The sequence below is a fragment of the Quercus robur genome, chromosome 8 (genome assembly GCF_932294415.1).
Source record: "Quercus robur chromosome 8, dhQueRobu3.1, whole genome shotgun sequence".
Classification (NCBI taxonomy): domain Eukaryota; kingdom Viridiplantae; phylum Streptophyta; class Magnoliopsida; order Fagales; family Fagaceae; genus Quercus; species Quercus robur.
In genome coordinates, this window is record NC_065541.1 from 55,933,851 (window position 1) to 55,958,814 (window position 24,964).

General features: G+C 34.3%; 2 protein-coding genes across 13 annotated transcripts; one reads left to right on the forward strand and one right to left on the reverse strand.

Moving 5' to 3' along the window:
- Positions 1-929: 929 nt before the first annotated feature.
- On the reverse strand, positions 930-16,941 carry LOC126697160 (pullulanase 1, chloroplastic). 2 transcript variants are annotated; one of them, XM_050394038.1, is made up of 28 exons: positions 16,541-16,941; positions 14,433-14,568; positions 14,249-14,301; positions 13,998-14,106; positions 13,286-13,422; positions 12,987-13,186; positions 12,657-12,806; positions 12,166-12,226; positions 10,857-10,977; positions 10,465-10,555; positions 10,283-10,376; positions 10,051-10,146; positions 9,315-9,455; positions 9,017-9,067; positions 8,535-8,605; positions 8,281-8,373; positions 7,836-7,926; positions 7,340-7,411; positions 7,025-7,081; positions 6,269-6,337; positions 5,141-5,197; positions 4,989-5,063; positions 2,777-2,865; positions 2,426-2,503; positions 1,949-2,087; positions 1,746-1,855; positions 1,565-1,664; positions 930-1,406 (listed from the first exon to the last, which is right to left on the reverse strand). In XM_050394038.1, the coding sequence occupies exons 1-28, from the start codon at positions 16,781-16,783 to the stop codon at positions 1,302-1,304; spliced, it is 2,889 nt and encodes a 962-aa protein (XP_050249995.1). In that variant the 5' UTR covers positions 16,784-16,941; the 3' UTR covers positions 930-1,301. The 2 variants fall into 2 exon arrangements, with proteins under 2 accessions (XP_050249995.1, XP_050249994.1); XM_050394037.1 differs by having other exon boundaries at positions 14,433-14,574; positions 16,541-16,940.
- Positions 16,942-18,314: 1,373 nt separating this feature from the next.
- LOC126697161 (uncharacterized) lies at positions 18,315-23,889 on the forward strand. 11 transcript variants are annotated; one of them, XM_050394042.1, is made up of 6 exons: positions 18,315-18,571; positions 20,567-20,613; positions 20,908-20,990; positions 21,721-22,105; positions 22,761-22,862; positions 22,953-23,603. In XM_050394042.1, exons 4-6 carry the CDS (start codon positions 22,034-22,036, stop codon positions 23,589-23,591), a joined length of 813 nt encoding a protein of 270 aa, XP_050249999.1. In that variant the 5' UTR covers positions 18,315-18,571; positions 20,567-20,613; positions 20,908-20,990; positions 21,721-22,033; the 3' UTR covers positions 23,592-23,603. The 11 variants fall into 11 exon arrangements, 10 of the variants coding, with proteins under 10 accessions (XP_050249999.1, XP_050249997.1, XP_050250001.1 ...); XM_050394048.1 differs by lacking the exon at positions 18,315-18,571 and adding exons at positions 23,610-23,675; positions 23,710-23,889 and having other exon boundaries at positions 18,578-20,990; positions 22,953-23,468; XM_050394040.1 differs by having other exon boundaries at positions 20,470-20,990.
- Positions 23,890-24,964: the final 1,075 nt, after the last annotated feature.

Sequence of the window (24,964 nt, forward strand, 5' to 3'; positions counted from 1 at the left end):
TACCCTTCACGGTTATAAAACACGTCATACCATTTTAAATACTAGCCCACATGTATGGTCTTTCCCCTTTCCTTCCCCAGGCAATGTGGGACACCAAGATCATGTTACCTTTTGCACCAGTGTCACACAAAACATTGATGCTCAAGACTTCACATACTTTGCGAAGTAAATTATCAAGCTGACCTATCTAACCTGACTACCAAGAAAAAAAAGTTGAAACTTTTGTGAATAGCATTGTGCAAACAATATACACACACACACACCAACATTGTGCTTTGGTTTAATCACCTGATAAAATTCACTAACTTTAAATAAAAAACCTGAGATCAAATCCCATTTACACCAAATTAAAACTCATTAATGTTTTAACCTAACAATAAAGTGGAATCATTAAAGAGTGATTATTATAAGTAGAGAAAGCAATCCCTATTTATCTATTTTACAAGTGCATAAAATCGTTGACTTAAGACTATAATTTTACCATTTTATCGAAATATAGATGTTGTTTAACATGTAATAACTTACATTCATATAAAGGAAGATTTTGTACCTCTATGTTACCAACGAAGATCATAGCCATGTATCTTTAAATATTTTCAATTTTCACCATTTCTTCGTGAATACAAATAAAATTCTGAGAATAAAATACTCAGAAATAAAAAATTGTAATTATAATCATAACCATACCTTAGAAGTACCATAGAAAACCCTCCAATAAATACTTATGGAAAGGTTTGTTAGACTTCCCTCTTCTTTTTCTTTTTTAAATTCATTCTATTCATCATATGCCCCATTGGAAGTTTGGGTTACATAATGAGTAATAGCCCATCCCAAAAAACCTATTGGCCTCTTCTAATTCTTACGTGGATGCCTATGAATTTGGGTCTAACTATGTTATATTAACCGTTCATATGTTATAAGGTAATATGAAAGGTTGAAGTCTTAGTCTTTATTCATTCATCTCCAGTTTCAAGGTCATCTACATTGCTTATCTACAATTCGATCTTCAAAATATTTTGGCTAAATATTACACAAACATTTCATGAGTGCAACCAAAAAATAAAAGCCCTGGAAGCTTCACTCCATTGAGAACAGGCTTTAAAAAGAGTACAATATTTTTTTATTTTTTATTATCACACGTTTGGCGCTGTTGAAGTCACAACTAACTCCTGATAGATGAGAACTGTACCATTAGCTGGGAAGTCACCAGATTACTAGCTAATGATGGCTCCCAACCACTTTTAAAGTGAAATGAACGGTGAAATACCACAATTGATATCACAGACACTCAAATCTCAAATCTATCGGGGCTCAACAAACACAGATGTTGTCCTTGGGGGCACAGTGAAGCACCCAGAGGATCCTTCATATGTTGAGCTCTTAACTAGTTCATCTGTTGACATCACCTGCATGAAGTTCAATATAGGATACCCAAGAAGGTATGCCAACAAATATTAGAAGCTCTGGATGAACCAAATCATGAAAGGTCCATTTGGAAACTTCAAGGAACTTGAAGCATTTAACAGACCTAACCTTACAATTATATATCGAAATATCAGATTACCTGAATAGGATGCAATTTAAGAGTTCTTGCCCGTAATGCAGGGCAAGCAAATGAGACTTCAGTTGGACTTGCATTGACAATAACCACAATGTATGAATAGCTGTGAAGAACAAAGGATATCAGCTCTTTCATTAATTATATTATGCACAAGAAAAGAAAGTCAAAATTTATTTTTACGCACATGGGATCCAGTTGAGAGAACCCTGGGACACCTTCATAACCATCTTCAATGCTCATCACTATTGTACCAGGGATCCATGACGGTCCAGTATTGTGGAAGCGTACCCTTTCCTGAGAAGATATAACATATTACAGTTTTAGAACTTGGGGAGTTACATAGGTTTGTGAAAACGTATACTTTTCTGAAAAGATATGACATATCACCTGGATAGCATTTGCTGTCTTCAAACGGAAGAGCGGTGAAGAGTACCTTATACGCAACAGGTTTAAAAAATTATCCACAGCAGCAAGAATGTGAATTTTCTGAGGCTTGAAGGATGGATCTGCCAATCTTGGTTTAATTCTGTAACGGAAAAATAGATCCAAGATTATCAGTAAAAAATATGAAATATTATACCAGACGTTATAAAGGCAGAACAATAGCCAATACATAATAATAATGTTTGCTTCAAAAAGTAGTCATCAACTCATCACAGGAAGCTACTCATATTGTGAACCTCAAGGGATACAACAATCCTCATGCCTCATAAAGTGGAGGTCATTAGTTCGAATCTCCTATTTCCCCTCCCCTTGGGGCCAAAACTTATAGGGAAAAAAAATCAAACAAACTACTTCAATTGTGGCCTCAGACTAAAACATGCAAAATTATCAAGTAATGATTGGAGATAAGCGACTGCTTACAGTGGCCAGTTCTTTTCATTTTTCTCTTTTGGAGGAAGGCCAACACCCCAATTGTTAGAATTGTAAGTAAAGTCAAGCCTGAAAAGTATGAAAAGCAAAAATCAAATATGAGATAAAACTGAAAAATGTTACCTTTTGCACTGAATCCACAACCAGTGCCAAGAAGAAAGAATGTGAATGTCTACTTATGCTCACAGAAAGATCCCAATTTATAACTCTATTGTTATATTAACATGAAGAATATCAGATGCTCCTTTTAGAAGTCAAAATCAAAAGTGATAATGGTTGTCCAATATGTTTGATGAAAATTATTATTAGGAAAGTAACTTGAGCACAACAAAAATGGTGGACCTGTTGAACCAATCCCCAGAGTTGTACGAATCACGATCAAGAGATTTTGAGCGAAGCATCTCATCACCAGAGTGGAAAAATGGTATTCCCTAAGAAAAATGATTAATGGGGGTTATAAGTATTTCAGAAATAATGAATTATCTAAAGGATCAAACTCATGTTCTTTTTTTTTTTTTTTGATAGATAATAGAAGTTTATTCTTATCAAAAAAAGAAAAGAAAAGAAGAAGTTTATTAATGAAGAAAAAAGAAACAATGTGTTCACAAAGGTGAATCCACTGCACTTGTAACAAATCAAAGAGAAGAACTAATAGAAAATAAAAAATGGAAATAAACTGCTTGAACCCCCAAGTACGAGACTATCCAAACAAAGTTCCAGCTAGCATAGACCTCAAGAGATCTACAAGTCTCTCAATATCTTCAAAAATACGGGCGTTGCGTTCCCACCAAATTAACCACATAAGGCAGGCTGGTACCATATTCCAAACATTTGAAGAACTTTTCCCCAAAACAGAAAAGAGAAACAATTGTATCTGGCATCACCCATTGAACCCTAAACATCAGAAAAACTTCACTCCATAAAACATGAGCAAACTTACAATGAAACAGAAGATGATCTACAGTTTCCCCATTACAATGACATAAGCAACACTAATCAACAAGGGACTGAACCCTTAAAACAAGGTTATCGATGGTGAGAATGCTACCCCTAGCAGCTGTCCATAAGAAGAAAGACATCCTTGCACAGAAGGTATAGACATGACAGCATCTTGGAAGCAAGTGACAATTGAAGGCAAACAATGTCACTAAGTATCTTGTCCAGGATGCTAAGGTTAGAGCTGGAAAAATCCCCAGGACCCAGTTCTAAACTGCTAAAATTAACCAATTTATACCCCAACAATCAACTAACTATACATGGCTCCTAGCTCTGACACAAGGGCACCACAAAAAAAGATGCCTTGTTATACTAGTGTGTTCATGTTTGGGGGCATTCAAAAGGCTCTGATTGGTGGACCACTAGGACAAGACCAGACAGGAGGACTCAAGGGAAAATGTGCATATTAAGGGCACTCCCACTCTCTTTATCCTCTACTTTCCCTCACCTCCTTCCCTGACTGTACTCTGCTTTGATCCTTTCTAGCATGAACTACTCCAAAGAATCCCGAGCAGAAATAATCCAGGACAACCTTCTCATGAATAGGTTGAATTCGACTTAGTCTTACGCACTCAATGACCCTACATCTAAAGACCATGATCATTTTCAACTAATTTATTTTTTAAAATAAATTTTGTGGTAAATGGTAATGTTATTTAATTTAGTGTTACTGTCCAATAAACTAAGTTAATTGGGGTGGCTAATCAGTTTGACATGACCCCTAACAAATTCAATAAATCAAGGTTAATCCATTGAAGTTGTTAATCAAATTATAAACAGGTCATGCTTAAGCAAGATAGTTCCTGAACCAATCTATTTAATGAACTGTCCCTTTATTCACTCAACATCATGAGGACCTGTACCACTTCTGAACACATAATGGATATAAATGCATTAAGAGGATCAGAATTTGCAAAAGATGGTGCACAATCAATCAACTCATTGTCCATAAAACTCATGTTTTCCAAAATAACCTACTTATGCTCTCATTGAAATTAGCTTATTACTTAACATAAATATTTTTGTCAAAATGAGAAAAGACTAAGGCTTTATTTGGTTGGGAGAATGGAAAAGTAGGAGGATAGAAAATATGTGTTTTCCATCATGTGTGTTTAGTAGAGAGGATGGAAAAGTGAAAGGATAAAGAGTTAATTACGATTATGCCTTATTATAAAAAGTAGAAAGATGGAAAAGTGGGGAGTAATTTTGACATTTTGCCTCCCTCAAGTTTTCTCCCATGTTTTCTCTCTATTTTGGAGAGAATTGTGGGCCTGGAGAGAAAATTCCCCAACCCCTATCTTCCTTCCACCATTTTTTATCCTCTTACCAAACAAAAGAAAGTGGCATTCTCTCCTCTTTTCACTCCCCTATTTTCCATCCTCCCTAAAACACCTCCAACCAAACACATTGTAAAATTCATTAGTCAATTCATAAGTCTCAATAAGCTATGAATTACATTAACTTTAAATGCTATGATGAATGCAATTGTATAAAGCAAACAGCAAGAAAATAAATTACAAGATTTTATCACTATTTAACATTTTGGAACGGTTGGAACCTGTGATAGCGCTATTACACTTGTTGCCAAATGATTTATCCTGCATCTCTTGTCTACAGAGATTTCCGTTGGAGTCTAAAAGTAAAGGACCAAGTTAGATCAGAATTAAACATAATAATATAAAAGCAACTGCAAGAAAATGTTGAGCATACCTTCAAACTCACTATGTCAAACAGGGTCTCATTGTCATGAGCAGAAACATAATTAACCTTGAAAATAGAACAACAGTTAAAGTGTCAATCAACCCAGTGGTTTAGGACTAAGAATGAAACCTTGCAATCTCTTGCAGAAGCATCAGTTATGTAATCAATAATTGACTGCTTTATGGTCATTTCTATCAAAATCTTAATGTATCTGAGATCTTAGCTCGATATTTTTAACACAACACCACTCCACCTAACAAAATATTTTTAAGAGTAAGAAAAACCTTTGGTGTTTTTCTCATAACCCATGGTATGTAAGATCAACAATACTTTAGAAAGAGAGATGTAAGATCAACAATATTTTAGAAAGTCTGACAGTAAAAATTTGACTCCAACAAAATGTGTATGCTTTTAAGCACCACTGCAGCAAGCAGATGAGTGGTAACTGCACTTGTTCTCCTCACTCAATGGTCGGGCTTGAATCCCAGTCCACTAGAGTTATGGTGGGAGGTATCTAGATCTATGGGGTCAGGCAAGTATACCCTTCTTAGGGATGCCTTTTTGAGGCCATGGGAAGGGGTGCCACCAACCGCTCCTACCCATTGTTACTTGGCCAAAAAGAAGTGTATGCTTCGAAAGCATGTACTCCCACATTATACTCAAGATCAATTTGAAGACATGGAGTGCACATCAACACAATTGCAAGCATTCGTCATTAGTTCTCTTTATGAGTGGTCTTTTGTGTCGGGTCTCACAGATAGTAACTCTATTCATTCTTTCATAGATTCAATCCATATGTAGATAGTTCTCCATTTGTAATTCTTTAGGTTACTTTGTGCCTATTTTCACGAGGTAGTCTCATTTCAATAAAATTATTTTTACCTATAAAATAAATAAATAAAAACTAATAAACTACAAATTGTCCAAAAGGCTAGGAAATTGTGAATTTAAGCATTTAATCATCATTCTAACACTCCCCCTTACGTTTGGGTTGAGCCCCCCACCCCCTCTCTCCTTTAACAAGATGGGGCCCAAAACATAAGATTTTTAACTTTTTAAATGGAAGGTAGAGTAGAAAAAGGGTATTGATTACTATTTAAACAATAACAAAATATGCATACAAAATAAGATTCTTACTGTTTCTGTGGGAGATAAAGCATATGCAACAGGGGCCCCACCATAAGTTAATACCTCTGATCCTTTTACCTGAGCAGATAACTATCATTAAATGTCAAAGTAATGTATACCCTAGTTATAACATGATTGTACTAGGATCAATTTTATTAAAAGAGCAAGTTTATACTATAGGTTTGTGTGTGTATCACAAGGCAGGAAATGTAACCGATAAGTCAGGATAAGCCTTTCAAATGTGTGTGTGAGCATGTGTGTGCGTGTTGTTTCATAATAAGTCAGAATAAGCCTTTACAATATGTGTGTGTGTGTGTTGTCCGTGCACATTTATATGCTAAGAAGACTAGGTGAAGTTGCGATAAGAAAGTTGTTTGTTCTTTTCCCAAAATATCACAAAGGTTGTAGGGGCCCATGTTTTGCATAGTTGATCATGCATTTGGTTCTCCACCATTCAAAACAATGTGAATTTGTGATAACATTCACACATATGACATGTCTTTGTATATATATAAACATTAATCCCCAAAAAGCAAAGGATTGCTGTATCATTTAGTTGCAAATAGCAACTGATCTTCAACAACCTCAGGCAACTCACTTAAATCATAAGACTCATTTTCTGCAAGTAAACTTTCTAAGCAGATAAACACATATCACAATATATACAGCAATGAAAAACAATATTTTCCCAATTTATGTGGTAAGTAAACAAAAGCTGCTCTAAAGCAGAAATTTAGATGAAAACTGCATCAAACCATCACATACCTCTTTTCCTTCAAAATTAGTTAGCACAAAATCCCTCAAGTTTGCAGCCATGCCAACCTAAATAATGTGAACATACTTTAGTTTATAGTTAATCCAAGAAATATATATATATATATATATATATATATAAAACTTAGGGTGACTTGAATAATGCTTGCAAAGATAAGTAAATGTGCACCACTACTTACACGATTCCATGATTAATGTACATGGACTAAGAAAACTAGACAAGCCATGATGCTAGACCTGAAATTTTACTTCAAAAATCATCCAATTCAACACTACTAAATACAATGATTTTGTCAAGCAACTTACCTGGATGTGATCCTTTGCCACAGCAAGCATGCATTCTGCATTAGCTTCTGTACCATGATCATGACCATTTGGCTGCAGAAGAACAACTAATTAACTATTCAAACTAGTTGAAAATAACCAATTATTATAAAGAAATTGTGCAAGGAAATTTTTTTCCTCCAGAAATAGTCAACTTCTAGTAACAGAAATCACTATTTCACTGACCACAAATAGAATCGTTAGTCATAGGCCAAGAAAATGTGGGCAAGAAGCAGACCATCACCGCATTTCACTGATAATTGCATAATAAACATATTTCTTCAGCTCATTCAATAAATCTTCTCAATTCATACTATGTAGAATGTAGTAGTCATTTGAAAATTTAGTTCAAAAGGCTATCACAGTTTCTCTACTGATGCAAATTTTTCTCTAACAGAGGAACAATATTACAAAAAAAAAATTCATCCATAAAGGAAATCAAACATAAAACCATTGCAAAGAAGAAATTATTGAATACCTGCAAAAATAGACCAGTAACAAATCCTTGCTGAAGAGGATGGCCAAATGGAGATCCACCAAGCATTGCATCCCGAATTCGATCATTAAAGCTGAATAAATTCCAAAATAACTCATATAAACTAAATGCTTCATGCAGAATGAATAAAGAGTGCTAGCCAGTGATCAAAGAGTACGTAGTTTCCATTATATTGAAATTTGAATGGAAGCCATTGCAGTCAGACTTCAGGTCCAAAGCAAAATGCATCTAAATTTTCAGTGTCGAGATTGCCAATTATTTCAAATCAAACTTGAAAAACAGATGTTGATAGTATCCTCTGAGTGGTCAACAAGTCAAGCATGTAAAGTTGATTACAATAGTATACCCATTTTATAGTTAAATCCTGCATCAGATTTGCTTTGACACAGTAAGGAAAGAATGATATGAAATGAAAAAAAAATCTTACCTCCCAATTTGAGTTCCACTAAGATTGAACTGAGAAGCATTTACCCCCCGTCCATTTTTGGCAACTTCACCAAAGTCCCATCCTTCACCATATCTGAGAAAAGGAACAGTACATAGCAAAAATGAAAAAACACACCATGGGTACAAGTATTAAAGAGAAAAAAAATGGTTCACAATGAAAAGCCAAGCACCAACTCCAGTGCAGTAATGATGAAACCTAAAAGAAGATAAATCAGTTTATGATTTTAAACGTACATATAGATACTTGAACCATCAATCCCATCCCTTTCCTTTGTTAGGCTGTGGAGAGCATCCTTGGCTTTCACCTATACATAGGTCATAATATTATCTTGTAGTTGCATGGCTCTTGTACAGTAGCTCATTGCACCACCCTAAATTGGTTGAGAATCCCAAAACATGTTAACTATAATCTTTTATCTTACTAGCATTTCAGAGGATCCATCGTATAAAAGAACACATTGAATACACTTTCAACTACCAAGACATCTACATAGCAAACTTATATCCATGGATGGATGGATTGATGCAGTTGCAACATCTCAAACCAAGCAACTTCATGAAGCCCTTAAATGTGACATAAGTAACTAGAACATAGGTGGCTAGTATTTCAATTCACAGGATTTTTTATGGTTCTCACAAGTCACCAGAGAGAAATGAACTTAGATCTCTCTATAGTTTTGTGCAGTAACAGAACCAGAAGTCAGAGAGGCACGTACCATTGTACTTTTCATTATATGACCCATGAGGTCAAACCGAAACCCATCAACCTGAAAAATCATGACTCATTATCAACTATTTACATATTTCTGGGTTAAAATCTTAAAGCGTAACTGCAAAAAAAAAAAAACAAAAACAAAAAAAAAACAAAAAAAGAGTTGAAATGATAAACCTGCCTTAAGCCAACAATACACCAGTGTACTATAGAAAGAAAAAGGCATAAGCTTTCTAACTATATCAGAGTAACAGAGCCAAAATTGAGGTACTTAAGAAGACACCATAACACTGTGCAATCACCTTATAATGAACTGCCCAGTGAAGAAGATCATCAAGAATCAGACGCTCAACCATAACATGCTCACTGGCAGTGTTATTCACGCATGTACTATTCTCAATAAGACCATCAGTGTTCTTTCTCAGATAGTAACCTGGAACAATCTAGAGAGAAACCTTATGTCACAACAAAGAGCAGACAAACCTTCCAGGAAAATAAATTACATTATAGAGGATATCACTTATATACACAATGGAATGTTACAATCATGACTTAAAACATGTATCCAAAAACCATAAGTGGACATAAAATATTAAGGGAAATTTTTATTTTAAACTCTATAGTTCGGGATGTAACAAATTAAACCCTGTAGGTTCAAAAGTAAAAACTTAAACCATAAAGTTTTAAAAAGTAATAAATTAAACCCTATTGTTTCAAAAGTCACAAATCAAACCCTGAGTTTTCAAAAGGTAAACATTAAACCTCAACCCATTTAAGTGAAACAACATTATGTTTGGGGTTTAATATAGGCTGGGGGTTTTAGTTTGTTACTTTTTGAAAACCCAATGATTAATTTGTTACTTTTCAAAACTTCGGGGTTAAAGTTGTTACTTTTGAAACTACAAGGTTTAATTTGTTACTTTGTAAAACTTCAAGGTTTAAGTTATCATTTTTTGAAACAACAGGATTTAATTTGTTATACCCTAAATGATAGGGTTTAAAATGTAATTTTCCCAAATATTAACAACAGATCATCACCTTATCAAGGACCGAATTTTCATCAAAGGGCCCACTTCCATGCACATGATTGTAGACAACATCCAATACAATGCGAAGGCCAATACGGTTAAGTGCCTATAATGAATGTAGATCTTGATGAGGAACAAAGCAACAAAAAACTACTTAAGCTGATTGCAGACATATGTAAAACCCAAATATCTATTCTGCACAACACAAAGATCAAAATGAAAAGAATACAAACAATCCACACCTGAATCATCTTTCTAAACTCAATTATACGGTATGGACCATTTGGGTTACTTGCATAACTTCCTTTAGGGACCCCCCAGAGCACAGGATTGTACCTACATAAGACAGAGCAGACAACCCAATCAAGCAAACACAATATAAAGAAACTTGATAATGGCATCCAATTCAGCCCCAGGAGCTTACCCCCAGTTATACCCATCATTGTCTTGGATTGCCGTAATTAGATCTTGTTGCTGAACTGAATCAGGTGGTAATTTTTCCAGCATATTGGTATCTACAAAAACCCTAATGGTATTGAGATGAATGATTCCACTAGATAAACAATTATAAAAAATTGAGCCCAATCAAAATGTTCAGTTATCAACATGTCCAGAATGGACAATTAACTCTTTATATGGTGCCAAAGATTGACTTGGCCAAAACTGAACTATTATACCAATTAAAGCTGTGACAATTAACATTTTCAAAAACTACAACAGTAGGTCAAAGCATTTGCTCATCACCATAATAAAGTTTTTTTTTGGGGGGGAGAATGGAGAAATGTTTAAGAATCAGTAGATGAAAAACAATCTTACCCACACACTTCCAATTCTCCTTCTCATCATCAACACCAGCAAATTGGAAGGTTGGCAATAGATGGACATGAGTGAGACCAGCATTTGATAATTTTTTTAGATGGAGCACACCTGATGAATCCTTCAAGCAATATGCTTACTATTAGATAACAAATTGTTATAGCAGTCTTTCCACATGACTGTTTAAAAGCAACATAACTAAATGAGTTTGCTTATGTATAATCAATATTTTCTCAAACTTATTGTTACTCTTCTTCAGCTTCTTAGGCTTAAATCAATACAGCAATTCAGCTTCTTAGACTTAAATCAATACAGCAACAACAACAACCAAGTCTCGGTCCAAAAATTTTGGGGTTGGCTTTAGATATTGAACAAACTAGTGAGAGTCGACCACATGTATTCTTTTCCACCATTCTATTTTATCTTAAGTCATACTTTTTGTTACCTCCTTAATTGTCATATCTTTTTCACTTCTTCTACTAATGTTGTGATTTTTTAGGCCTACCATCTGTCTCTACCTCTTTTCGTTCCCTCAACATAAATCAACTCACTTTTTCTCACTAGTGCAATCACTCTCCTCTACACATGCCCAAACTGTCTCAAGCAACTCTAACCCATCTTTTCATAAGTATGGGTCACCCCTATTATTAGCAAATTTCCTCATTTCTAATCCTATCTACTACACTCATTTTATGAACATTTTGCTTCTTAACAACCCAAAATTCAGTACTATAGAGCATGGCTAGTTTTATGACAGTCTTAGAAAACTTTTCCTTTAACATAATAGGTATTCGACGATCACACAATACCCTTGATGCACTTCTCCACTTGATCCACCCTACTCTTATCTTATGGTTCACATCCTCTTCAATCTCTCCATCTTTATGAATTATTAATATAAGATATCGAAATCTCAAATCAATATATTTTGATAAATAACATAGTGAAAACCTTATTGGTAAAGACCATGGCTATTGTGCCAAAAGCATAAAGTTTTTCAAATATCAGCAATTTTACAAATATTCTCCCTGGAAGAGAACCACCTCAAAGATTGTTTCTGGCACCATAACTATGGAATTTTCCAAAACCTTTTTTATTATATCAACCAAGAAGACCAGCCAGGAAGGGAAAGAGAGACAGAGAGAGACTATCGAGGAAAGCAAAAACAATGACAACAAAGCAATCTCAGGTCTGAAAATCTATGTTTAAGTGCAGAGACAATATCTGTTATGGCATAGAAAGGTGGAAAAATATTTTTATTCTTCTAAGAACAACTTTGTCAGTAATCAGGATTGAAAGAACATAAAACCTGCAAAGTGAAGGCCAGATAACCACCACGAAATTCGGGATGCACAGTGTAGTCATTGGCACTGCAATAGCAACACTGAATATTAAAGGAACACAAACCTACAGAACTCAGCAAAAAGAAAACAAATAGTGAAATCAAGCAAGCAGTAACAACACCTATTAATTGAAACCTCCCACTAGCAGGTAAGTCAGACTTAAAATTCTTAGTTATTATTTGTATAAAGGTAGCATGAAATATGTCTCTAACTAAGGTGCAACATCAAAAGAAATGCAAGGGCAAAAGCCGCAAAACTAAAGACCAGTCAATTATGTTGTAGTTAGAACACAATATAAATGTAGAAAAAGCAGGCTCCACTAGTGAGTTTGAACATAAAAACCCTTGGAGGCCAAACTTCTCATTTAAGAGTTCCATGAACTATTGAAACAAGAATGAGGAAGTCCACTATCTGCTGATCTTCATAAAGTAATAAGCACAATAGATTGAGTTTGCACCTGAAATCCCTTATATGCAATTCATATATACTTATGTCAGAGAAAGAGAGTATATCAGATTTCTCATTTGCCAAATTATCCCACTCTTCAGGTTTCAATGTATCAGAATCAAGGTTGACCAAAAATGTCCGCCTGCCATCTGATGAGAGCCTGCTTCAACAAGAAAACAATTAATAAAAACATCACCGGATGTGCCCATGTGTATCTCTGTAAATACAATACACCATATGTAAACATGTATTGGCAGATGGTAGTCCAGTTTAACTTTAGAATGTAGAGACACCTTAGCCATATTCAGTAATTGTTGGCTAATTGAGACAACCAGCATACCCTCTAGCATATGGATCATTTACATGACATTTATCAATTCGCAAGGTGCTAGGATGATATACAGATACTTCATAGACATAATAACAGCCTTCCCATCTTTTTGGTCCTTTGGTACTCCAAACACCATTAACCTCCTCAAGCTGGACAATTTCCAGAGGATTCCCACCTACTGGATCCCTATAAATGCAAGCACATACTGCCTGTATGGACAAATTAATAATCAAGAAAAAGTAAATGATTTTGAGAATAACAAAAATTAAACTAAAGAAGGCAGAATTCTTTTAAAAAATATGATATACTTGAGCAGTAGGAGCCCAGAGGTAAAGTGACACAGATTCTTCTGAGTAAAGTGCACCAAGGGGACCATTGTATGAGAATAAGTCGTCAAGCACCCCAGGTAATTGCAAACCAGTAACATTTATGCATTTCCCATCAGCTGTAAGAAAGAGACACAAAGGATATGATTCAATAGACAACAGTAAATACAAGTGACCACAATAGAAGCCTTATTTTGATTCACAGCAAAAGAGAGTTTGTGCCAATGAGCCAGGGCCCAAATAGCACTTCCTCCTCTTGCAAGCACAAGACGGAGTATTAAATCATGGGTTCAAGACCCACTGGGTGTATGTGATACTTATCAAAAAAGAAGATCAAAAGAGATTTACATACACACACACATATATACAACTTCATTTAATGTTCATGCAACTACATAGCTGTTAATGAACCATGCAATAAATCAGATATCGTTTACATAATCATGTGATAAGTTATAGCTATAACTTAATACATCAAGCTGAGAGATATTTCTTATTATATTACATGAGAGGCCTGTAAATTTGTTAACAGATTGATCCACAAAATGAGAACTAATATATAAATATAAACCTCAACAGGCATACTAAGGATTCTATTATATCACTTGTTAGAGTGATATCTAGAACATTTATTCCTACTATTCTCCACTGGTACATATTCATGTTAGGAAGTAAAGTAAAACAAAATGCTTACAATTGAAAGTAGCAACTGCTAACTGGCATTTGAGGAGAGTTTTGGCATCCAAAGTAGAAGGCACTTTGAAAGCTCTGTAGTCTTGAATATGAGGAAATTTTCTAATCACCTAAAAAGATTATGTTTAGAAGAATAAGTTAGGGATTAGTAGTTCTTAAACTAGCACATGTAAGCAAACAACTACAACATCAGCAGTAACTATCAGAGCTAGGTCTAAATACTATAATTTGTTCTACAAATGACTATGTTACATTTTCTGGAAGCCCACAACTGTCTTCTTCAAGCTTAATTTGCATGTCCTTGCCTGTAGCACAGAAATCAGTTAAATTTGAATTGCAGTAATTTGCTCTCAGAAAAAATAAAAAATAAAAAATAAAATTCTTTCACAAAATCAAATGACCATATTAAGGAGGTAATCATTAGTAAAGTTTATACCTTCAACGCCATCATCCACAATTGCTAAAGCAGCAGTTTTACTAGCGAATAAGAAGCAGGAACCATCTCCAACATCCACATTCCAGGCAATAATCGATTTACTAACCCAGTATGCTCTTGAAAACAACAAACTATCCTGCAGCTGAGATCAACATTTTTTACCACGATATCAACACAAGAAAAAGGCAGTCTATACAAAATTATACCCAATATTCCATATCAAGGAGACAAAACCATATATGTGTGTGGTTTTGGGAGGGGGTTAGGTTTAAGTTACACCTAATATAACTTGGTTAATATAACCCCACCAAATATCGTTGCATTAGCTAAGTATTTCACTAAAACCCCCATTGAGTTATATGTTTTTCCACAATCTATTATGCTAATCAAATATCAAGATGATCAAGGATTAAGAGCCATCTCATCTATCAATTTCCAAATGCATGAATTGAGGATTTGATTGTAAATAACTTTTTATCAATATAAAATTTTACATAAATGATGAGCATGGAGTGAATACATCGTCCAAAGGTTACTTATCAAAAAATACATAATCCAAAGGTACGATTAACAAAATATAAATCTCATGTAAAATTATAAACGGTGTAACTTTAACCAATATATCCAATGCTAACCCAATGATTAAAAGGAAAATCAAAGGGAGGGGCCCACAACAATGACAAAACAACCCAGATAATCCACCCCTTTGCCAAGCAGAGTGTCTATATAGATCCTATTCATGGATTAACAAAAATGTGCAAAAGCTTTATTTGCCCTTATAAATGGGAAAGAAAAACAAGAGATACTTTTTCTCAAAATACAGACAAATGGAAGTTTAACTCCTAAAGAAGCACTTTATGAAGCCTAGATGCTTTTTCTTGAAACAGGGTTCTACGGTTGGTTCATGACCACTGGATGCCGAAGGTTTACTCATTGAGTCATCCATGTAAATTGATATGTTTTCATTCATAACCAACCATCACCAATTTGCCAATAAGCTCTAGTTCCAATGACACTTCTCCCAAAAGAATGGGTGAAAGGTGAGGTCACAAATTCAAAACCCAATGAGTGTGTGGGCAACTCACCAAATTATAAAATAAATAACCCATCACCAATCTACAACTTCAAATGTGAGCTCAACACATATTTTGTCAACTATCAATTGATGAGAATTGAGAAGTAACTAATTGACATAATATATATTGCTAAGCATGTAACAACCAGAGATGGAGCTATAATATATATATATATATATATATATATATTTTTTTTTTTTGTGTGGCCTCTCCAAAACTGAAATCTAGGCCCCAACATGATTAACATGAGCCCAAAAAATCCCAAAAAAAAATGGTCACCAAGTGTGGATGGTGGCTCCTCCCAAAAACAAATAGCAAAAATTCTCTTCTCCTAACAAATTTCTAAAATTTCATAAGAAGAAAAAAAATATATATATACTTATGCTTTTTGCCAATTACAAGAATTAGATCATTGGTTTAGTGGCATGCAGCGAAGTTGATTATTCTTAACTCAGTTCTAAATCCTCAAAAAGCATCCGAATGTCTTTAGACTACAACACTTAGGTACAGCTTCTTATGTATTATACACTACGTTTTCCAACTAAATTCATCCACGTGATTGCATTGATCAACCAATAAACAGCATTGTTGAATTTAATTGGAGGATAACACTATCTGTGATTCATTAGTCAATTCAGCCACATAATTGGATCTAATAAGAGTGATTCTAGAACCACAAACTATTCTACAACTTTTTTGTTACAACTCTGACATAGCAGACTGTGAGTGTTTCCTATTGCTCAACATCAATGTACTATTTTTCTTCACCACTCACACTCTATCGCGTCACATCACATCACAGTAGTGACAAAAAAGTTATGAAATAGTCCGTGGTACTAGATCTTTTCATCTAATAAGAACCATATTTACTGTACTAAAGAACTGTAACTAGGTTTTTTTTTCCAATTTTAGAATTGATGATATTTGTAGCAGCTAAGTAATTCGATGGTTTTTTCATCACAATACGAAGGAATCGTTTGGTCATTTTGGCTAAAAGGTGATTTTAAATTGATGGCAAAAACATGAACAAACCTGGGAAGTAGGAGTGGAGTTCTCAACAGACATGGAAGAGGAACAGCGAAGAGAGAGGTGAGTACTGTTTGGTTCGAGAAGGAGACGGCGTCGTATTGGAGAAGATGGACACGTGGACGATGTAGAAGTGCGATGAGGAAGAAGGAAGTGACGGTTGGACTTGGACTTGGACTTGTAAGGGAAAGGAAAAGGAGGAGGAAAAGGTCGAGTTTGTGATGAGAGAAGAGAGAATGAAACAGACATTACTGTTATTACTGTTAATTAGGATTTTGAATTCCTTGGGGTTTTTAGATTTCTTGCAATTGCAGTTGCAGAGAAAGAAAAAGAGTATTTTCTGTTCACTTTTCTTACTTCACTCTTTTATTTCTCTCGCTTTCTCGATCTTTCAATTTTCTCTCTCTTTTTCCTGTTTAAGATTTTTCTCGTTTTGTCTCTTCTAGTCGCTTTTGCGTGTTTTGTAGTACGACGGGTCGGTCTTTCCAAGAACTAAACGACCCGTGGCTTTTTTTTTTTTTCTTAAAAACGTTATTGTCGTTTGTCTGGATTCCCAACTCCTCACTATAGAACGACTAGTCGTTTTCTAAGGTTTACAGCCCTGTTTGGTGCGAGCTGGGTTTGTATTCATTTTCTATTCTCATTTTCTGTCTCAGGTTCAAGGTTCACATTCATCAATATACAACGACTATGGTTTTAATTTTCTTAGATGTTCTTGGTTTTGGGTGTGGGGCGTTAGAATAACGCTTAAATTATTAAATTCATTATTCCTAAATAACTTTAGTTTTTAGAATTAGTAGTAATTAGTCACAGACTCACGTGATGTGTGAGAATAAATAATTATTTTGTATTATAATATAATGTATACTTTTTTCTTTAGAATTTTTTGAAGATAATTTGTTCTTCCTAAATATTAAATCATTTTTATTTGGTCCAATTAGATCTATTTCGGTTTTATTCCAGTCAATTTCAATCCCTTGGGGGCTATAGTCACGTCTACAAAAAAATTGCAACTATAGCTAACCTAAGTGTGTAGCTGTGGTTTTTTGGATAGGCCTATAGCCATGTTCAAAAAACGTGGCTATAGGTTCATATGGAATTAAATTAAAAAAAAAAAAAAAAAAAAAAAGAAGAAAAGAAAGAAAAAGAAGGAAGAAGAAGAAGACTACCTATAGCCACTTTTGTTAAACACGACTATAGGTGAGTAAGGAAAGTTTACCAACAAAATTATTAGGGTCAGATTTGTAGGAGAATTTTTGTTTTTATTTTCAAAACAATATAAAAACAATTTCAAAAAATTGAACTTAAAACTACTTTTCATATAATAATTTTTATATTTTATGTGTTTGGCTCCCACTTTTAACAACAGTTTTCAAAATACTAAAATCAAAAATAATTTTTTGGGAGACCATTTTTATTTTTGAGATTTAAAAAAAAATATTAACAAAAAGTAATATATAGAATCTATAGATTACTTTTTTTTTGTGAATAATGATAAGGAAATAAATCTCATAATTTTTATTTTTAATGATAAGTTTCAAATTTAAAGTATGAAAATTTCATTTTGTGATAAAAATAAACTCCTAAATTTAAGAAATAAAAGAGTTTGAACAAATATATAGGATTCATTATTTTCAATTTATTTACAACTATACCATTAAAAATATTCTTTTTATCTTGAAAACATACTAAGTCGTTTTCAAAATCCTATTTTAAACAAGGATACAGTTTTTTTTGAAAACTATACAATGAATTCAAATATAGAACCCACCATTTTATGGAATACTATATTTAAATACTCAACCTAGTTCTCTCTCTCTCTCTCTCAAGTCTCAACTTCTCTCACTCTCCGCTGAGCGCCGATCCACGCCGCCGAGATAGCCCACTCTGAAGATAGCGCCGTTGTCCCTTGATCTTCCCGCCACCGAGCAGCTCCCTTCAAGTTCTCTCTGACTCTCCACGCCGCCGTCCCTTGCTCTTCCCCATTTCCAGAAGTTTGCTTCGATTAGAGAGCAGCAGATTGGTGGCATTGTTCAGGTACCTCTCATGTTTTTGGTAGTGGGTATTTGTTCCTCAAGTCGCTATTTTTCTCTATTTTCCAGCACACCCATTTCGATTCCTTGCTTATTTTCTATGTTACAACAAGTTTCCTGTATTGTACCCTGTTTGGTAGCTGAGAAAATTGAGGATAAATGGGGTGGAAGGAATGTTGTAACTGTGCAAACGCTGCTGTTGTGTTTTGATAATTGGAAAACATAGACAACTAGTGGTATAAAAGACTTATTGGGTGGCAAAAATGCTTTTGTTTGTTTTTTTCTTTTTGGGGTTCTGTGTTCAGACTAAGCAAAGATATTTGAGGAATAATTTAAACTGATGGTAGACAACTAGTTGTATAAAACACTAATGAGGTTGCAAGGTTGCTTTGAATTTAGTTTCCTTCATTCATAGACCAAACTAGGCTATTTGTTAGCTATTTAAGTTATTATCTTGGAGTTTATGTTACTGAGTTTGGTGTGGAATGCTAGGCTTGATTGATTACAATTTTGTAGTGATAAGGATGAAACTGGAAATGGATTAAGTAGAGATTGATAGTGAAAAATTGAGATACACCCATCTTCTCCAGATTTGGGAAAAATAAAATGAATAATAGTACATCTAAAACATAGGAGTATATGTCTTTCCTTTGACTTGCTTGTTTGCACATTGTATGTTGTTGATGATTTTATTTCGTTCTTGTTGACTTGTTATTAAATGAAGATATTGACATGTATACATTCTACAATTAATTTGATCCCTGCTTTCTTTGGAAAGTTTGAGTTTGGCCGAGAGCCTTTCACTGCAACTGGTTAACACTTCCTAGTGTTTCTAACGTAAACATCCAGAGTCCAAATCCCCCTCCCCTGATTATCGAATTATATTTGGGAAGTTTGAGTTTGGCATTGACTATTTGAACATCCAACCTTGTTTTGAAGTGGGTTTCTTAAATGCATGCAAACTTTTATGAACTATTTGCAAGCATTCAATGTAGATATATCTCTCTATCCCTGATAATGAACAATGGGTGGCTAAGGAAGCAGTGTTAGTTGACAGACTTGCTTAAAATAATTCATAAATGTTAATTACTTTTATCTTACTCAATTATCCTTTTTGTGGATCATTTTGGGGTCAGAACGAGACATAGAAACTCATAAAGGAGTTGAACTAGGTTGAAAATATAGATTTGTTGTTTGCCTCCCACTACAAAGAAGGAACACTTGATTTTCCAATGCTTATTTGCACCGTTTATTTAGTTGCTAATCAATGGTTTCCACTGGTGAAAGATCAATGTGAAGAATAATTAACTAAATTGACATTGATTTCCAATGAGTTCTAGCTCAAGAAGCACTTTCTTTTCCCATAAGAATGGATGGAGGGTGAGGGTGCGTGGGTAACTTACGTTTTAAAAAAGAAAACAAAATAATTACTAATTGTACAAAATCTAAAGGTGAGGTTGAGGATTCAGAGTCCCACCCACTTCTGTAACTTGCCATTAAACAAAGGCAAGCAAATTTGAAACATTTTACATGGTTATTATAGGACTGTATGCTTTTTTATATGATTGGGCTGTATAAAAATTTCATTTATTTATGTTTATGAATATAGTATCTTATATTATGCTCAATATGCATGCTAAATGCTTCAGTATTAATTGAAGTTGCTTTCGTATTGAGTTTGGGTTCATATGTAATTCTCTTTTTTATTATCTTGATGTGGATTAGCACAATGCTTGATACTCATCTTTTTGTCACCTGTTAATAGTCACCATTTAGACAGCTCTATCATCTGTGAACCTTGGCCAATAATAGGCTAGCTCAACAGTTTAACATTACTATTAAGAGAGTGTGGTACTTGTTATATCTTAGCCACGCTTTTGGCTTTTATCGATGACTCTGCAGATATGTCATTATCCAAGCTTGTTTGCTACTGAGACAACAATTAGATTATTATATTTCCTTTTGAGAGTATATTCATGGTTGTGTGCAAATCTTTCAGTTTGTCCATGCTTTCAGAGCTCAGATCCCTGTAACTAACCCAGGAAGGTATGTGATGTTTATCATATTTATGATATCAGTTATGAACTTATGATGCTTCCTACAAATAATTGTGAGTGCTAAATGTATTTGCATTGTAGACAATCAGTGGGACGACTATGTTACCTTTATATTTGCAAAAAATTTTGTATGGTAAAATGAATTCACATAAAACTCAATTTAGTGGTTGAAGGACTCATTAGCTCTTACTAATACATGTCTTAACATTGATGACAATTTTGCTTATAGTTCATTTCTTCTAGCTCAGGGACTAATCATAATTTTTGCAATTCCTCCATCTAGGTCTATAGAACAATCACATCTAACCTTACTACCTTGAGCTTTGCTATTATCTCGCTCTGTACACTTTAGTAAAATCAAATACGGTAAGTGTTTTAGGAGTACTATTACTCAATCCATTTATTGTTGTTCAAGTATCGTATGATTTTGAGATATATTATCACATGTAGTAGACAACTGCTTCATTTTTGGAAGTACTTATCTTTGTATTACAGATTTAATAATTATTACATTTACATTCATATGTGATTTGTTAAGATCAGACATACACAATTATGTTCAAATTTTTTAAGAACTTATCACACTAAGTTATGCTTGAATTAGTGCTATATGTTTTAAAAAAATTTAAGCATAAGTTACTCTTGAATTAGTGTTATATGTTCTAACAAATTTTAAGCATAATTGGGTATGTCTGATCTTAACAAATCACATATGAATCTAATTGTAATAATTATTAGCTCCATAATACCAAAATAAGTAAATGTGTTACCTAAGAGTTTGGCTTTACATTGTACCAAATGTATTAATGTTAAACCAACTGTAAGAGCATGTTATAATAACTATAATATATTACTTTATAATATTTGTATCTTTCTCATTTTTAAGGATCTTATGTGTAAAATTTTGGAAATTTCTTTATAGGGAAATTTTAAATTACAGTTTTCACCATATTTTGGAGACTGGAACTTTCAAATAATAGAAATTAGGAAAATATTTAGACATGTACATGTATATGAGAGATGCACGGATCAACACTCGTCCATAGGAACTTTGGATCTAACCCTTGTTATGTGCATTATTGAAATGTTGTTGTAGGTGAAATTCCGTAAATATTGTATAGCAATGGATAAATGTTGGATGGACAAGAGGAGGGATTCGATGGAATATGTTCAAGGTGTGGTCAAATTCGTGGAGTTTGCATCTCTAACTGCACGCAATGGGAAGATCTTATGTCCTTGTAACCACTGTGTGAATATGAAATTATTACTGCCCAATGTTGCACGTGATCATTGTTGGACTTGGGGGATGCTTAAAAATTACAAACTTTGGAAATTTCATGGGGAATCGGCGGCTGCAACGAAGGCTACCAAATGTGGGAGTACTCATGTGCAAGAAAACCTAAATCAATATGGTGATTTCTGTGGGATGTTGCACGATTTGTAACCCACGCATGAAATGGCACCCGAACCAACGGAACAAGGTGAAAGTGTACAACACAACCAGCTGAAGGTTTGAATGATGATGCAAAAAAGTTTTACAATATGATACTCCCCACCCCTCCCTCCAAAATGTTTATAATACTAATATTCTACTAGTCTCCTCAAAAGTTCAAATTACTTTGAAAAAAAGAGTGCAGTGGGCAGTGGCAGTGGCAGTATGTATCACATGACATGCAAATCTTATCAAGTGACCAAAAGTGGGTGAATAATGTTGGGGGATCCATAAAATTACATTATCAAGGTCCACTAAAGATTGTGTATCATTTTGTGTAGTTTCATTTCATTTCTTTTCTTTTTAAATATTTAATTCAAGTCAAAATGATGATCAATGTGGGTGATCTCTATGAAAGACCTAAAGTGCCAACTCAACTGTGGACACCTTACAGTTAATCCAAAAGTGGGTGCAGGTCAGGATTGGACCATGTTTATTGTCACTCTTTAAACTGTTAAATAAGTTGATGACATTTTATTGATGGCTGCGCTAGTTATTTATTTAATACAAGTTGATGATGACTATATATATATATATATAGCAGTAGTAGTATTTGTAGTTGAACATTGATAATGTTAACAGATATCACCAACATCAATTTTCACCCTATAACTAAAGTGCTGATCTTGTTGAACATGTTGTAGTCGAAATCAATAGAGGCGGCAATAAAGCGTGCAGTTGTTTATGAAAAAGTCTACAATGCCAAAGATGGGACTCATGTTACTGTCCGAGCGAGAGAGAACATAGTAAGTATTATTTGTATCCTATATCTTATGTGGAATTGTTTGTATTGTTTATAGAAAGTAAGATGTTATTTGGTTCTTGTGGGAAAACAGGCTAGGATGAAAGAAATTTTGAATGAAGAGGGCACACCACTACAAGGAGATAGTAGTGGTGGAATCCTATGGTCCAATGATGATGCGTTTGCTCGAGTGATGGGTCCAGAGCGCAGTGGACGTGTACGTGGGGTGGGTTTTGGACAAACCCCATCAAATGAAACGACCCAGAGGATTATGCAATTGGAGACTGCATTTGCATCTATGAAGGAGCAACTAGCCCAATTAGATGCGAGGCATGAAGAGCAACTCGCCCAATTAAAAGCGAGGCATCAAGAGCAACTCGCCCAATCACTAGCCCAATTAGAAGCGAGGCAACAAGAGCAACTCGCCCAATCACTAACCCAATTAGAAGCGAGGCAACAAGAGCAACTCGCCCAATTAAATGCGAGGCTTCAAGAGCAACTTGCCCAATTAGATGCGAGGCTTCAAGAACAAATGAGAGAAGTGATGTCGCAAATGAGAGAAATGCTGTCCCAATTAAGCCCACATATGCGTTCTTCACATCTTTTTCAGGTACCAAAAAAAATCTTCACATTAATGAAACTCAAGTTATTGCAATGCGTTGGATTGAAATTAGTTGTATTGTATTCTTTTTTTGCCATTTCGTACGAACATTGTTATGTGATATTAATATGATGCCTTTAATATATGTAGAATGATGATGATTTTGAGGATTGATGGGGACTCTCTACAACTGACGTTGATCAATGCATAAAGTAGGATAGTTAACTTCTTCTTTTTTTGAGAAAAGTAAGATAGTTAACTTAGTTCTTATATTTTTGGGATTTAGGAGAATTATTACTCAGTTATTGCTGATCATGAGTGAATATCTTAGGATATCTGTGTTAATTTGAATGTACATAATTTATTATTTTGATATGTTGGTTTGTCCACTGATTTATTTAGATGGACAGATTGATAAACTACTAAACAAGTTGATTTGTGATTTGCCTAAGGAAAAAAAAAAACTATAGCCGTGTTTATAAAACCCGCAGCTATAGTTTGAGGTCCTATAATCGCTGTTTTCAAACGTGGCTAATGTAAACCCTTTAACCTCGTTTATAAAATGTGGCTAAAACACGTGGTTATAGCTCACATTTTTAGTAGTGGGCCATTTAGTCCATTTTTAATTAATTGTCTTAAATTGATTTTTTTTTTTTTTTTGGTAAGTTTTCTTTTCAAGTTTAACTTTAAAAAAAATCTTAATTTTTAATTTGAAAAGTATGAAATTTTATTATATTTGGGCTAAGATCTTTAGTTTTGAGTTAAAAAATACAAAGAAAATACTAAAATAGACATTATAAATTAGAAATATGATCCTTAAAAATGCAATAAAAATTATTAATATTCAAAAGTCTTATTCGGTCTGCGTTGGTTCTATTTGGTCTATTCTGTTCCATTCGGTCTAATTTGTTTTATTCGGTACTGTTTAGTGCATTTTGTCTACTAAAGTTCTATTTGGTCCAATTTGTCTATTCGGTCTTATTCAGCCCACTTCAATCCAATTTGCTCCATTCAGTCCACATTGGTCCTATTCGGTCCATTATGTCTACTTTGATCCACTTCAGTCCTATTTGGCCAATTCAGTCCATTTTGTCCACTTTGGTCCAGTCTGTTCATGTCGGTCCAGTTTGACTACTTTAGTCCTCTTCGATCTAATGTTGTCCCTTTCGATCTATTCTGTGATTCGGTCTTATTCGGTTCACCTTGTTTCTATTCGGTCCATTTGGTCCTATTCTATCCATTTGGTCTACTTTGTTCCATCTAGTCCAATTTGGTCCATTCAGATCACTTCGATCTATTTTTGTACACTTATATGATGGGAAAAGACATGTTTAGGTTGAAAGCACCTAATCTAAATTTAAATTTATTAATATATATATATATATATATCAAACTACGGATGACAATTTTTACCTGACTCGCAAAACAGTAGGGTCAGGTCTAGGTTTTCAAAACCTAAAACAAGTTCGGGTCGGGTGCGGGTTTTAGTGATCTTGCCCCTAACC